At 55.1% G+C, this 15,609-nt stretch overlaps 1 protein-coding gene across 4 annotated transcripts in view; it reads right to left on the bottom strand.

Annotated features, from left to right (window-relative positions):
• CACNA2D2 (calcium voltage-gated channel auxiliary subunit alpha2delta 2) overlaps positions 1 to 15,609 on the bottom strand; it is a 140,289-nt gene that overhangs the window by 32,630 nt on the left and 92,050 nt on the right. For all 4 annotated transcript variants that reach the window (XM_061128509.1, XM_061128507.1, XM_061128510.1 and 1 more), the window contains exon 4: positions 765 to 824. In XM_061128509.1, the coding sequence (XP_060984492.1) occupies positions 765 to 824 (60 nt within the window). The remainder of the gene's footprint in view (positions 1 to 764; positions 825 to 15,609) is intronic.

The raw sequence follows: 15,609 nt of genomic DNA, 5'->3' as shown, positions 1-15,609 counted from the left end.
TAACAGTCCCTCCCACCTCCTAGAGGCACCGGGTTCAGAGCTGGAGTGAGTCAAGGCCTCCCCGACCCCTTATTGGTCTCTGTGTCCCAGGGGCCAGCTCTAAGTGCCAGCATTGAGCATAGAAACCACTGGGAAGCGTGGCCCACATTCCCGAGTGGCTGTGGAGGACAACAGCGAGCCCTGCCAACTGCTCTGGTCCCCAAAGCCTCGGTCATCCTTGGCATGGGGGTGTTTCCTAAATCTGGGAGGAACCCTGCCTCGGTCTCTCTTCTGGTTTACTGTGATCCTCTGACACAAAAGCTGTCTCCAGCCCACCCCAAACCAAACACACTGCCTGGATATGTGAGGCTGGGGGTCAGTGAGGCATTCCTTCCCTCCCCCACATTCTGGACTCTCCGTCCTCAAGCAGAGTCCTGCTCCCAGCATCTCCTGCCTCCACTTACTCTGGGCTCTGCTGGCAGAAGGAGAGGATTTCCTGGCTGTGACAGCCTGGTCCCTGATCCCAGCCTGGAGGCCTTCTGGAAGGGAAGTCTGGGAAGGGGATAGGGTCTCTCTTCCCCAGCGACTCTCCCACATCAGTGTATTCGGGAACCTCAAATGCCTGCTGAACATTGGGCAAAGGTTCCTGGTTTCACCCCACGGACCCCTTGGTGCCCTGCCAGTGGGTGAGTGCAGCCTCCCCCTTCCTCCTCCCCTGCATTCATATCCACTCTTGCTGGGGGTGGACAGGTCCCTGGGCCTGGGGAGGCCACTGTAGCTCTTACCTTGATGTTGTCCTGCCAGCGGTGGGCTTTCTGGAAGTTCTCTGCAGCATCAGCCAATCTCTGAGGGACAGAGCAAGGACGGTCAGAAGCTGAGGAAGATCTGTGTCCAGCCCAGAGCCTTCCCCATCCCCAGCACTCCCCGGGGCCAGGCTGGCTCAGGGGTTCCCTGGACATCCTGCCAGACCCCTCAGGGATTCCTTAGCCCCACACATTCTCCAGCTTGCTGTGTGGGCCCTTCCCCTACCCACAGGAAAGGCAAAGCCTGCACAGAGTGACCTGAGTGGCATCTCCATGGGACTCCCCGGACTTCAGCTCAGTCACATTTCCAGCCCACAGGATGGCAAGGGGATCCCCAAGATGTTTCAGGACCTAGGCCCTGCAGCCAAACTCACTGACACTCTGTAACTCACTACAAACCAGTGTCACCCCAGTGCCAAGAGGAAGGCCCTCCCCAGTCCAGGATGAAATGACACAAGAGACAGAACGCCTCGCTGATGCATTTGCTCCCAGCTTGTTCAGGGCCCAGCAGGAGGTGCCCATGGCCCACCTCTGCCCACCCAGACCCACTGTCCTTGTCTTGGCTTCCCGAGCCCCCTCCCAGCAGCAACCTCCAAGCCTTCTGTCCACACAAGCCTGGCGCATCGTTCGGCACTGGATCCTGTGGCCTCCTCCACTGAGGCCCCTGCGCCTCTGAGCACGGCTGTCTGTGTATCCTGCGCTTTGTTACCCAGTACGCCTGGCGCCAGACCATGCTGATGTGCGGAGTCATGGCAGAGCCAGCCCTGCCTTCCACAGTCCAGAAGGGAAAACAGACACATCACCAGGCAGAACAAAGAGGGCAAGAGTAGTTGAGGTGCTTCGGGGAAGCTCAGATCTGTGGGAACTTAGGACATCAGGGAGGGCTTCCTGGAGGAGGCGCTAAAACCCTTTGGCTACCCTCTGGGCCTGAATCCTCACTGCCCAGAGATTCTTTTTTCTTTTTTTTCCATTTATTTTTATTAGTTGGAGGCTAATTACTTTACAATATTGTAGTGGTTTTTGCCATACACTGACATGAATCAGCCATGGATTTACACATATTCCCCATCCCGAGGCCCCCTCCCACCTCCCTCCCCATCCCATCCCTCTGGGTCTTCCCAGTAACACCAGTACATGAGCACTTGTCTCATGCATCCAACCTGGGCTGGTGATCTGTTTCACCCTTCATGATATACATGTTTCGATGCTGTTCTCTCAAAACATCCCACCCTCGCCTTCTCCCACAGAGTCCAGAAGTCTGTTCTGTACATCTGTGTCTCTTTTTCTGTTTTGCATATAGGGTTATCGTTACCATCTTTCTAAATTCCATATATATGAGTTAGTATACTGTATTGGTCTTTATCTTTCTGGCTTACTTCACTCTGTATAATGGGCTCCAGTTTCATCCATCTCATTAGAACTGATTCAAATGAATTCTTTTTAATGGCTGAGTAATATTCCATTGTGTATATGTACCACAGCTTCCTTATCCATTCGTCTGCTGATTGCCCAGAGATTCTTATTTTGTGGATTCCGTGGATCCTGCCCCTTTAGGAAGTCCTGAGGCTTCTGAGGACAGAACTGAGCCTGGCCCTTTAGGGCCTCCCGTGGAACTAAGTGAAGTTTTATTAACAGTAATGATGACTCACCCTGAACTGGTCACCTGCTGCATCCAGGCTTGATCCGCCCCGCCCCACCAGGCCAGCAACACATCAGGGGTACCTGTCACCATCCACAGCCCGCTTGATGTGTCCTCAGCTGAGGATCCCCAGGCACAAAGATGGTGAGCAGTCTGCCTGAGGTCACAGAGTGACCTGGGTCGGGCTGGATCCTCACTGTTGAGTTTGCCTTGTGGAGCCCATGACCAAGGTCTGCGGGCACGCTCTGCAGGGTCCACGATGCCCGGGGAGGAATAGAGTGGCTCGTGCTTGGGGAGAGGCTCTGATCCCCAGCACCCTCTCCCACCCCATGAGTGATGCAGTAGGGTCCTGCCCTCTGGCCTCCAGCTCCTACTCAGAGGACCCTGGCCTCTTGGTATTCAAGACACTCCCATCCCTCAGTCCAGGCCTGATGGCTTGTGGGCCCCAGAGGGAAGATTCTAAAATAAAGCCTGGCAGCTGCACACCGGGGGAAATGAGAGACTATCTTTTCCTCCCCTCCAGCGTGGTGGGGCCTGGTGGGATCCTTACAGAGCTGCAGCCTCCACCCTCTGGGCAGGATGTCACCTCTGGCTGTTAGAAAGACTGCCCAGAGCTATTCCCCACTCCCACTGGGCCCGGCTCCCCCTCCTCCTCTGGCCAAGAGCACTGAATACTGGGAAGGCTGTGAGGCGGGGGGACATGGGGCAGGGTGGGAAGTCCCTTTCAGAGTCAAGCCTCCTGCCACCCCACCTGTCTTTTTTGTAGCTCCTGTCCTCTGTCCACCTGTTACTGCCATACTTGCTTGGCTGGGCCCTACCCTGCCTTGATTCAGCTTCAGGAACCACAGGCCTCTCTTCTCCTAGATGGTTCCTAGATCCTGCCTCCAGTCCTGGCCCCTCCTGTATGCCTAGATACCTTTCTGAGGGTAATTCTCAGGCCCACTGGAGCTTACAACACCCCCTCTTGGAGTAAGCCCTTCCACCTTGTGACTATTACCCCCTACATCTCACCCTTAATGCAACTCTTGGGACTTCCTTGGTGGTCCAGTGGTTAAGAATCCAACTTGAAAGCAGGGGACGTGGGTTTGATCCCTGGTCGGGGAATTAAGATCACACATATTGTGAGGCAACTAAGCCCGTGTGCTGCAACAAAGACCCAGCACAGCCATAAATAAAAATAAATTAAAAAGAATTTTTTTAAATGTTACTCTAACCACCTTACTGGTCATCCCCAGCCCAGGCTCCTGTGTCCTCTTGCCCTTCGCCATCCTTCTCCACACAGCACCTGGAGCTTTTGAAATGTGGATCTGGGGGTGCATGACTGTCCTGCTTCTCCATAAACCCCTGAACCTTTGGCAATTATCTGTGGCTCTGCACAGAAAAGGCAAAGCTTTTCTGAGACCCCAGGAGCTCCCCTGCATTCAGCCTCTGCTCCTCCCTTTCCATTCAGGGGCATCCTTTCAGCCTAAACCACAAGCACCGCCACCCAATGCCGAGCCCCTGATGGTCCCTGATTCATAGCTGGCAGCACCCTTCCGCAAAGGATGTACTGTGTGACACACGGGCTTAACAACACTTGTCACTTCTGTTAATTGAGCACTGACCGTGCATACCCGCCACTGGGCCTGGATGGGAGTGTGTGAGCCCCAGGAGCATCCCCTGGGGTCATATCTCGAGGGGCGAGCCTCTGGCAGTCACTGCACACCCCCTTTCCTTGCCTGGTGGCCCACCACTTTCCCAGGGACACCAGACCCTTCTCAGAGTGGGCCTGGAGCCATTGCCACTTCATGGAGGATGAGGCTGGGACCCACATGGCAACAACCAGATCAGGGCCCTTCCCCCAGAAAAGCCACAGGGTTGATGGGGTTGCAAAGACCAAAGTGACTCTAGTTGAAATCTCCAAACTGGGCCAAGCCCTTGAGGAACTTTTCCTTTGGCCTGTACCGCCCCCGCTGGGTGGGGATGCCTGCTCCTTCACCTTCTGAGGGCTTAGGTCTGACCCTGGGAGTCACGGGCCTCAGGAACATAGGGGCCGATGGCCCCTCGGGCTCTCCAGGCGAGCGGCCAGGGTGAGGGAGACCGGGGCGGGGGGGCCCAGCCCCCAGCCTCCTTGAGCTTATGGAGTCCCATGGGCTCAAAGGCCCGGGTCAGCCCGCTGACTCGTGAATAACAGAGTTGCAATAGCCACAGCGAAAGGATTACTTTTAATCCTCAGTAACGATCAAGCCATTATTATTTTTTCAGTGTTACAGATCAATCAGTCCATCCCCAGGCACTGGACGTGTGGAAACTGCTAAATACACTGGCCTGGTGGTGCGGGAGGAAGAACTGAGGCAGTTGGATGGGAATGGACGGGGCAGGTTGTGGAGGCTTGTCCCTCGGGTCTCAGGGTGAGAGGGGAGAGGATGGGAGTTCGCACGAGGGGCCCCAGGCAGGGATCAGAGCTGGGACCCTGGAGCCTTGGGTTCAAATCCTGGCTTCTTCCTCCAGCCCTCAATTTCCTGCCTATACGTTAGAAGTAGTAACCTTATCCACTCAGAGGACAGTTGGGTTCTTGGCGGCCCCCTTGCTCCAACTCCCGGAAGCTGCCCATAAGGCCGAGTCCTCTGGTGTTTCCCTCGCTGGCTCTAAGCACATGGTCCCTCAGCCACCTCCGGGCCTCCCCGTTATCCCCTCTTTCAGTTTGGGATGTGCGCCCCACCACCTCAGTCAGACTTATCGGACTGTCATCTCCTCACCTCTTCTGCAAGCCTCCTTTCGCCCTTGGCCAGTCCACGGGCTCCCCTCCCCTCCGCTGGGCACCCATCTCCACAGAGCCCACAGCACTCAGGCTTGCTCAGGACTCATTGGGAGACAGCTCACAGCTCTGTCTTCACCTTGCCCTGAGGTTCATCCTCCTTGCACTTTTCTCCCACCTCCCCCTGGGTCCCCCTGATGGCCTGGGGCGGACAGGATGGGGATGGACACTGAGGTCCATAAGTAAAGGAGAATTTACAGAGACTCCCGGCAGGGCACGGGCAGTGGTGGGAACACTGTTCCATCTGTCTCAGGGCTCCTGCCTGTCCGGGGGAGATGTGCTCCATTCCCACCCCTGACCCTGAATGCCTACTCCCTGGGACCAGCTTCCTGCTTGGGTTCTGGGCTCTGCTCTCAGAGCAACCTGCAGTGTCTGGTGCTTCTGGTACCAGGCCCCTGCACATCCTGCTCCTTCCTTCTGCACTCCCGCCCAGATTCCTCTAGCCTGTTTCCTTTCCTCACACTTGAGGCATCAGCTTAGACTCCATTCTCCTCCTAACCACTCCCTGATCCCCGCCAAGCTCCCCTCCCTCCCCATCACGGAACTCAGAAAGCCCTCTGCTTTTCCTCTTGAGCTCTGAGCTTGGTGGCGGCTGTATCTGACCTCTGTCAAGTTCCAGAAACCTGACCCCTAGCAGGTAGTAGGTACACAATGAGCGTGGAAAGTGTTGGTCGCTCAGTTGTGTCCGATTCTTTGCGACCCCCATGGACTGTAGTCTGCCAGGCTCCTCTGTCCATGGAATTCTCCAGGCAATTCTGGAGTGGGTTGCAAAATAAGTACACAATGACCATCTGATAAATCTAAGTAAGACTGTCTGTGGACCTGGGTAAAGGCTGGAGTTTGGACTTGCCTGGTCAGCTCTGTGCCCCTAGGCGTGTGGTTTAACCTCTCTGAGACTCTTCATCACATCCTGGAGGGTGAGGGCTGCCTGTGAGGATGACGCTGCTACGAAGTTGCTGATGGTGGCTTGCCTGGCCCGCTATGTCTCCATCACGGCCAGGGCACTGGAGGGAACCGTGGTAGGACTGCTGAGCAGGGCTGCTCATGGCCAAGTCAATCACGGTAACAGCGGGCATTTCAGAGGCAATTATCAGAGGGTTTCACTTAACAATCAATTTCCTTCAGCTCCGGAAACTGTTCTTACAGGAAACGGCAAGAAAGAGGAGAACTGAGCTGTGGACAAAGCTCCCCTGGGGGAGCAGCCCCCTGCACAGACACCTTTGAATTTCACTAAGTTCAAAGTCTCTCAATTGCTGTGGAGCTGAGACAGACTGTGACCTGAGATAAGGGGCCTGGGGGCCACAGTGGGCGCTCCTCAGAGGCCAACATCTGGAGGGTAAGACTCCACTGCATACTGGGAGGGGCGGGGCTCGGGCCTGGCGGGGGTGGAGCCCTCAGGCTGCTCCATCCTTTTTGAGGTCCCGCTCCCTCCCCCCAGGTTGGGGACCCCACTTCTTCTTGGCCTCCTTCCCATCCCCCTCACCTGGAAAACCCGCCCCCCACCCCCACCCCACCCCATGCTGGCCTAGCCTGAAAGGGTCTGGGGAGCAACTGCCCATCAAACAGGATTTGTTTTGTGTAGCCCAGAGGGACAGACCATAGGAGTTTTTTTGGTCTTAATTAGTTACAGCTACTCTCTCTTCCAAGAGGATATGAGAGGCTTAGGATAGATAAAAGGGCCTGAACCTGTGGGGCACAGGATATTGAGAGCTGTGCCAATGGGGGCCGTGCCTGGCAGAAGCTGTGATGGGGGCTCTGAGGTGGAGGTCAGGGGCAGCCAGCTCAGAGTGAAGACCCAGAACCAAGTAGGTGACCTGAGAACACTGCCAGAGGGTAACAAAGAAGGTGATGATGACAGACAGACACAGACACTGCCCCTGGAGTTACCCTGGACTGATGGCACAGTTGATCCAACAACAGGTGGAAGACTGTACCTCTTCCTCACCCTCCCCAGCCCACCCCTGGGAAGACACCTGAGAGGTGGATCCTTTTGTCCCCTGTTCTGTAAGGGGACCGAGCATGAGTGCCACTGCCCCGCGCCCCTGGTGAGGAAGTGGTGGAGGGGGCATCAGTGATTCTGCCAACAGTGCTGGACGCCGAACCTCCCAGGGAAGCATCAGGTCTGGCCAGGTGGGCTGGTTGGCCGCAGGTCTCTGGACCTGTTTCCCAGAGTGGTTCCTTGGCCCTTTCCCCAGGAGAGGGTATCAGTAACTGGACTCTAAGATGCGGCTCCGAGCCCACCCCCCCAACCCTGGTGTCACAGGGTAAGTACCGGGGTGCCCTGAAGCCCCTGCCCAGCACAGGACTGCCGCCCCTGCCACCCTGCTTCCCTCCCCACCTGCGGGCCCCGTATTAGCTCTGTATTGTGTACTGATAGATACTAAATACAGATTTCCAATTTCCAGAGCTGTTATGGTCTAATGAGTAAATAATATACATATTTAAAACTGTCTAAAAACATATCTGCATAATTAAAATATCTGCATAATAATGAAGCAAGATGCAGCTTAGCAAGAAGGGCGCTGCAGCCCCAGGGCTGACAATAGGGGAAGATGCATAGGTGAAAGAGAAACCCTGGTGCTGTGGGTCCCTTCTTCCTGCCGCCTCATCCTGAGTGGGTGTCTGCCTGTTTGTCCACCACCATCTTTAAGCAGGTACATTCACAGACAGTCAGGGACCAGGAGAGCCCTTACTTGGCCCTGTTCTCGTACAACTTGTGGCCTGGGGAAGGCGCATGTGCGGGTGGACAGTGCCTGTGACGTGAGTGGTGGGTGACCCGATGACTCTGACTGCTCAGAGCTTTACGGGCATGACCTCACTCGCTATGACCTCCTGTCCTGATGCCCATTTTGCTGGATTCTGAGGGGGTAAAGAGAAGTGCACCAGTGTGGACAGAGCAGGCTGACAGGACCCACGACTTAAACATGGCAGGTATGGGGAGGCCTGTGGCTTTGCCTTCCCATCCAATGGCACCTTCTGGGCAGCACGGGCACTCAGCCCTGCCCTCCTGTCCTCTCCACGGCCCGTTCTTCTAACCTTTCTTGCATCCATCCACTCCAGGCACATCTGGTACCTGTCTCACGATACATCTGACCCACACTTTCTTTATTAACCGTGCTTTCAGCTTAAATATGAAACAATCGAATTTCCTTGGTGATAGAGTGGTTAAGAATCATTGCCAATGTAGGGGACACGGGTTTGATCCCTGATCCAGGAAGATTTTCCACATGCCGTGGAGCAACTAGGCCTGTGTGCCACAACTACGGAAGTCCGAATGCCCTAGGGTCTGTGCTCCACAACAAGAGAAGCCACTCCAGTGAGAAGCCCACGCACCACAATGAAGAGCTGCCCCACTCATTGCAAAGTCCTCGCACAGCAACGAAGACCCAGCGCAACCAGAAATAAATAAATAAGAAGAAACAACCATTGGAACAGAAGAAAAACAAACAAACACCCCAAACTCAGGCCAAAAATCCAGCAACCAAAACTGCAGGGAAAACAACAAACACTCCGAGCTGCAAAGGGCACCTGGCGGAGGGGGAGATGTCACGTGACGCCCACACTGTTGTTGGCAGCGACAGGCTCCCTGACCTTTTCCCTCAGCAGCCACACGAATTCTCCAGGAGCTGATAAAAAAATTTAGTAAAATGGATTTTTTTCTCTTTTTTTAAAAAAGGTCAGAATACATGTAACAGGGAAAAGCTCATTCGAGTCGTGGTTCCCCTCTGGAAGCGGCCCTCGTCTCTCCAGCTCCGGGCCTGCGCTTGTTCACTCCCTGTGGGCACCTCAGCCTTGGTTATCAATGCCTGTGCCCCTTCGGTCCCCACCCACAAGGGGCAGCCTGTGTTTCAATTTCCCAGGAAAAATACGAAGAAGGGATGGGTGGCTTCTGATGAAGAAGGAGATGTGGCTGGGGAGCCTGGTGTCCAGAGGCTTGAATTTCAGACCAGACAGGATAATTCTGAGCCCCCAAGGATGGTTGCCAGCTTATATTTTTTCACAGGAGGACATTTAAAAAACCCACTCTGTCCTGTTACTGATATGAACCCTAAAGTGGACATTTCCTTCTTTTTAAAAATTTAATTTTTTTAGGCTGTGCCCTATGGCATGTGAGATCTTAATTTCCTGACCAGAGATCGAACCCATTGCCCCTGCTTTTGGGAGCATGGAGTCTTAACCAATGAACCGCCAGGGAAATCCCCAAAGTGGACATTTTCACATCAGAAATAGAAAAGCCATACACTCTGAGATGCTCGTTCCCAGAAAGGAAAGGAGGGGAAGTGGTACTCAGGTGATGACAGAAATTCCACTGGCTTCAATGCTTTAGCTTTCAACGGGAACCACAGTCAATACGAAAACGTGTGAACAGGGCATGGGGCGAGGAAAGGGGGCTCTGGGGGCTGGCAGAACATTTGCAGAGAGCAGCATGAATCTACAGAACAGCTGTCAGGATCTACAGATGAAATGGCAGAGTTCAGCTCTGGTATCAGGCTACTTTGGGAGGGGATGCGAGTGGTCCTGCGAGGCCTCATGCTAAAGGCAGTAGGGCAGGCCCGGCTCTTGGGGCCCTGCCCTGCCAGGTCACTGCTGCTGGCTCCTGGGTCCCCCATTGGGCACCTCTGAGAGATTTCCCTGGTGAGATTTAAGCCAGTAAGTCCAACATACTGCACCAGGTCCATTTTTGGGCTGTGGCCCTGGAGCCCTGCCGTATGGAGGCACCTTGGTCGCGAGGAGCCTGAGCCAAGGGCTGGGCCAGGTGGACTCCGAGGCTGCTTAGATTCCTTCCAAAGCACTGCCCTGCTCAGCACAGTCCCTCAGGGGGCTCATGTGGGTCGGAACCCGCCAACCTAGCTGGCACGTCCTCAGCTGCCGGCATGAAACCTGCCCGTCTCCACTGTGAACCTGCCCCTGGGGAGCCAGGTGGAATTTCTCATAAATTTGCCAGCTTTGTCAGCCTTCCTCCCTCTGAAAGAAGACCTGGTGTAATCTACCAAAGTTTCTTTTCATCTTTTTAAAAAAACCCATCATATCACATGAAGGTTATCAGGTCCAGGGCAGGAGGAAGAGATGAGCAGGACCACATGCCTTTTTCTAAGTTTCCCCCATCAGGTCACGTACTAGAGACACACATGTGTGGGCATGGGTGTGTGTGTCCCTGTGTGTGACAATGCCCTGGTCACTTAGGAGGACCGAGCTCCTAGGGCTTGGTGACTGACCCAGCATGTACTTTGAGAAGCACGGACCTTTTCTCTCTGGACCTCAGTTTCTCATGGCCATAAAAGGGACCAGAAGCCCACCCGGCCCTCCCAGGGCTGTGGAGGTGTGAACGAGGCATGGGCAGAAGGCAGGTGTGGACTCACCCTGGAAATCAGGGACACAGTCCCAGGTAGTGGGTTGCCTCTTCCCTCAGCTTCACTCCAGGACCTTCTGACTGCTCCTCTCAACCTTGTTTCTCTCCTGGGCCTTTTGACCTTGACTTGACCTCTTTCCCTCCGAAGTTCATTTCGACAGACTGTCCCTCTCCTCGGCACCACCTCTGTCCACTGTCCCCCAGCACCTTAGCCTTCAGTCCAGCCCTGCCCCAGGAACCGACCAAGGGCCCATTTCAGGGTCCTACTCAACCCACCCAGGCTGGGATGTCACTTCCCTCAGGTCACCCCTTAGAAGTTGCTCCCCTCCAAAGCCCCCAGTACTCGTGACCTCTTTCTCCTCTCCAGAACACTGCCCTCCCCTGCTCCAACCCAACTTCAGGTTCCCACCCAAGCTGCTTGGCATAAGCTCATCTGCTTCAGGCCCTCACACCTTCAGGCTCCTATGCCCCCTTTCAGTGTTTCCTGGATGTCCTGACCACATCCCCTTTCCTGTCACCATCCTTTACAGGGTTCTGTGGCCTGTCTGTCACACGTGTCACTCCCATCATGCTGACCTTGAACTCTGCCTCCTGCCATGCTTAGGTTCCCTCCACTTGTCTGTGCTGTGCCCTGAACCTGGACGGCCCTCTATGCCCCCTCCCCATCTGCTGGGAGTCAGCGCCCATCTACCTCTTCTGGGAAGCCTGGTCTCCTGCCGGGCTTGGGTTTTCAGAATCCCCTGTGGGGTCTCCATCACTGTTGTGTCTGGCTCCCTCCCAGACATGGTCTCTTGAGGGCAGGGAATTGATTCTTGGATTGCAGTGGCCCCAGATCTGGGCACAGGCTTCTACCATGGCCAGTGAGGAGGGGTGGGGGGGAGTGGATCAGAAGATGCCCTTAGGGACCTGCCGTCTTAGAGGTCCTGGGTTTCCCTGGGATGGAGGTGGCAGAGACCAGGTCAGAAGCAGCACTGACAGACCCCAGGGGTACAAGGTGGTGTGGAAGTAAAGGCGAGCACAGGGGGAGGCTGAGTCTAAGTATGGGCCTCACTGGAGCACCCACCTAGAGGGGCCAAGGAGTCGCCTTGGGTGTCTGAAATGCTGATGTTTGCACTCCAGGACCCTGACCCCATTCTGGACTTCATAAAAATGGCATCCATTAGTCCCACTCCACTGCCGTGAAGTCAGTGATGAGATGGTTTCAAAGCAAAAGCCATGGGGGCCCTGCTGGAGAGGCTGGAGGAGGTGGACATGGGCCCCTGGGGAGTTCGGCACCCCCTGCTGCCCGCCCCACCCAGATGAGTACATTTTCCTGACACACTCCAACATCCTCCTCCAGGAAGCCTTCTCAGATGCCTCTTTGCCCCACCAGGGGAGGGTGGTGGTTCCAGTGAGAAGGCATTGCTGTGACCTTCCTTCTTCCCTGTCAACAATGTTTACTAAGCATCTTCTGTGTCCCTGGACTGTGCTGGGAATGAGTAGGTCCGTGAGCAGTATAGACACAGCCCTGCTCACATGTGGTGAGCCAGCAGTAGGGCCTTCCTATATTCCTGCTGCAACTGTCTCACTGTCCTGAGCACAGAGCTTGAGAGCCCTCTGCAGGAAGAGCTGCCTGGGGTGGCAACTTTGCTGGCAGAATTTAGGGGTGCTAGGAGGCCTCCCGCTATGAAATGTATTTCCACTTGAAAGTTGAGCCTGAGCGCCCCCCACCAATTAGAACAGCAGAGCTGGAGCCTCCGCCTGTGCGGACGGTAGAACCCAAGCCCTCACCCAGCCACCATGCTCCTTTTCCATGATGTTATTTTTACACTTTTTCCTAAAACACAGCCTGAGCGGGCCCTTCTCGACTCTATTAACATTAGGAATCTAATCAGTAATCAGGCAGCTCATAATTTTCTGATTAGCTCTGATTAGGCCTAACCTCGGGGGGAGAGGCAGTGGGACGGTGAGGAGGGAGGAGGGCCCAGAGGGGCATGGGATGTGCCTGAAGGGGCGCTGGCTGGCCTGGAGGTGGGGGGCAGAAGGAAAGAGCCCCTGGTTCCACTGTGGTCTGTCCTGGGGGAGGGTATGCGGTGAAGTCTTGAGTTGCACTGGGTCAGAGAGGTTGCAGGGCTCAGAGAGCAAGGGTGGCAGGGAAGGGGACCCTGGCTAACCTTGCAGCAAGGACCCCAGGGCAGTTGGGCCAGGACTTTCAGCACCTTGGACAGAGTAGGAGGGATGGCCAGGTGGCCTGCAGGACTGGGTTTGGGAATCCACTTGGGTCGTTGCCCTGCTTAGGCCCCCCTGGGTCCCACTCTAGGAATTATCCCAGGAGCAGTCCTTAAGTGACAGTAACAGTGACAAGGATGGGTCCTCTCAGAGGGCTGCAACATGTGACCTTGACGTGGAGAATTGTGGCTAAGACATGGTAGACAGGGCCGGGCTTGATGATCATTACTTTCAGTGTGGAGACAATGAGGCTGGGGCCTCTACTGCACAGTGGGGGAGTCACTGCCTGGAGGGACTGACCAGGCAACGGTGCCAGTTAGGGGCAGAGCCTGGACCTGTAGTGAGGCATCCCAAGAGCCTGGACTTGTACTGAGGCCTTCTTTTTGAATGAGGCCTGTTTGTCCCCTTTGCAACACACAACCAGATGGAACCATGGTGCTGGCCAAACTAGACCCATGGCTATGGTCATCCCTGGCTGACCATGAAGTCCCCTCACCCACTAGACTTTCCCACAGGCCCGGACTTCTCAGTGCCACACCCTGGAGCTCTGGTCAGGTCAGGGTCAGAGTGGCCTTGCCCTGTCCCTCGTCTGGATCACAGGTCACCACCCCTTGTTGAATGCAGCCATACAGGTGACCTCTGATGAAGTGCAAGAGCCTGTTGGCGGAGACGTGTACAGCTAATGCCATGCAAATTGGCACAGAGGCAATCAGCCTGACTCTAAAAGCTGCCCTACCGGCCGCAGGCTGGCTCATTGTCTTTTCTGTCAATTTGCATCTCATTACCCAGAAGGCTATGCTCGCTGGAGGTTAAGAGGAAAAGAGAATCAAGCAAGCCCCACTGAGTCCTGCTGCCAGCTTGGGCACAGCCCACATGTGGGCAGGGTTGCCTGGGGGACTCTGTCATGAGGGACACTCCAGAGGAAGCCTTGCTAGCCCCACAATCCCATCACCACCACCACCATCACCTCTGCCACCACCAGAGGGCTTCTCTCATCACTATCATCACCATTATCTTCATCATCATCGCTGATCCCTACTTAACCACCATCAACATTCCCATGACTACTGGTCAACATTCCCCATCACCACTGCCAACACTGTTTTATCATCACCACCACGATGACCCCCATCACCACTGCCCACATTGTCCTCACCACCCTGGCACCACTCCCACTGTCATCGCCAGAGTTATTGCCATTAGCATCACCACTGTCATCCCCAGGGGTTACCCCCATCACTGCCACCACCATCACCAGTAGCTACACCATTGCTACCTTCATCCCCATCATCACGGTCACCAACACCACTATTATCACTACTGCTATCATCACTGTCTACCATCAACTCCACTATCAACAACACCTCCACCGCCTTCACTATGGCCATCACGCCACCGCCTGCATCTCGCGTCTCCTTGGGATCACCACCTGTATCACTGCCCTCACCACCTTCTGGCCCATCACCTCTGCATCCCTGAGAAAAGTCTCCTGAATGGGCAAAGACTACTCTTTACCTTTCTCTGCCCACCACCCTCCAGCATCATCGGAAGACTAAGGAACCTGTAAACAAGTGATTCAGTGGTCAGAGACCTCATAAATCAACCAACCAAATCTGTCCTGGACACTGGTGCTTGTAACTGGGTGTCTCAGGGAGGAAGCCCCCATGGCCAAGGGGTGGGGTGGGCAAAGCCCCTGGGAGGGTGAGGCTGACTTTAATCCCCTGATCAGCGACCACAGCACCCCATGGTGGGCAGAGCCAGGAGCACCATGTCTGATGTGGGCAACTGAAGCCTGTCCCTCACTGAACCTTAGTTGTTGTTGTTCAGTTGCTCAGATGTGTCCGATTCTTTGCAGACCTCATGGACTGCAGCACACCAGGCCTCCCTGTCTCTCACTATCTCCCAGAGTTTGCCCAAGTTCATGTACATTGTCATTTAATCCATTGAACCTTAGTTACTTTGACCCTAAAATGAAGCTCTGCATAGTCCTGACCTCACAAGGCCATGGGAGGATGAAGGCAGACAATAAGATAACGTTCAGGATCTAGGACCCGCTCAAAAGGTCACATAAAACCTATGGGAGGGTCTTCCTTGGTGATCCAGGGGTTAAGACTCTGTGCTCCCTATTAAGGGGGCACGGGTTCGATCCCTGGTTGGGGAACTAAGATCCCATACGGAACAGCCAAAAACAAACACCTGAGGGAGAGTAGTGTGGTTAGACCAAACTGGGAGGGTTCCTGGAAGACAGAAGAGCAGGCCAAATGTGAAGGACAAGGCTACATAGAGAGGAGAAGGAAGGGGATTCCAAACAGGAGCCTCAGCGCACACAGTCCTGGGGAGAGGAGGGGCCAGGGCGGCTGATGCAGGAGGTTGCTCCTCCCAAGCCTCCTGTCCCAGGGTGTTTGTGGTCTCGGTGTGGCCGAATCTCTTCCACAGGACATTGTGATTCACACCTTGCTTCACACATATGTTCCCTTTAAGCCCCATGAAGCCCAGTCATCACTCCCATTCCACCGACAAGGACACCAAGGCTGAGAGATGAAGCTGAACCAAGGGAAAGCAGGGATTCCCTGGCAGAGGTCACCCAGAAGGGTGGGAATGGGAGCCATATCTTTCTTTCCACTGGGGTCACCATTCTGCTGGATGTGGATGCTTGAGACTCCAGTCCATCACTGCCCACCAGCTCTGGTGGGCAGCAACACAGGCCCCACCTGGGACACGAAGCAGGGCACTGGTTGGCCCGGGGGCGATGCTGGGGGCCTGGGCAGAGGCGACAGGCGGACAAAGGCATGGAGGCGGAGGGTGGGGTGGGCGCAGCCTGGCTGCCAGGTGG

Source organism: Dama dama, chromosome 24, assembly GCF_033118175.1.
Source record: "Dama dama isolate Ldn47 chromosome 24, ASM3311817v1, whole genome shotgun sequence".
Taxonomy (NCBI): domain Eukaryota; kingdom Metazoa; phylum Chordata; class Mammalia; order Artiodactyla; family Cervidae; genus Dama; species Dama dama.
This window is presented reverse-complemented; position numbering and strand designations above follow the sequence as displayed.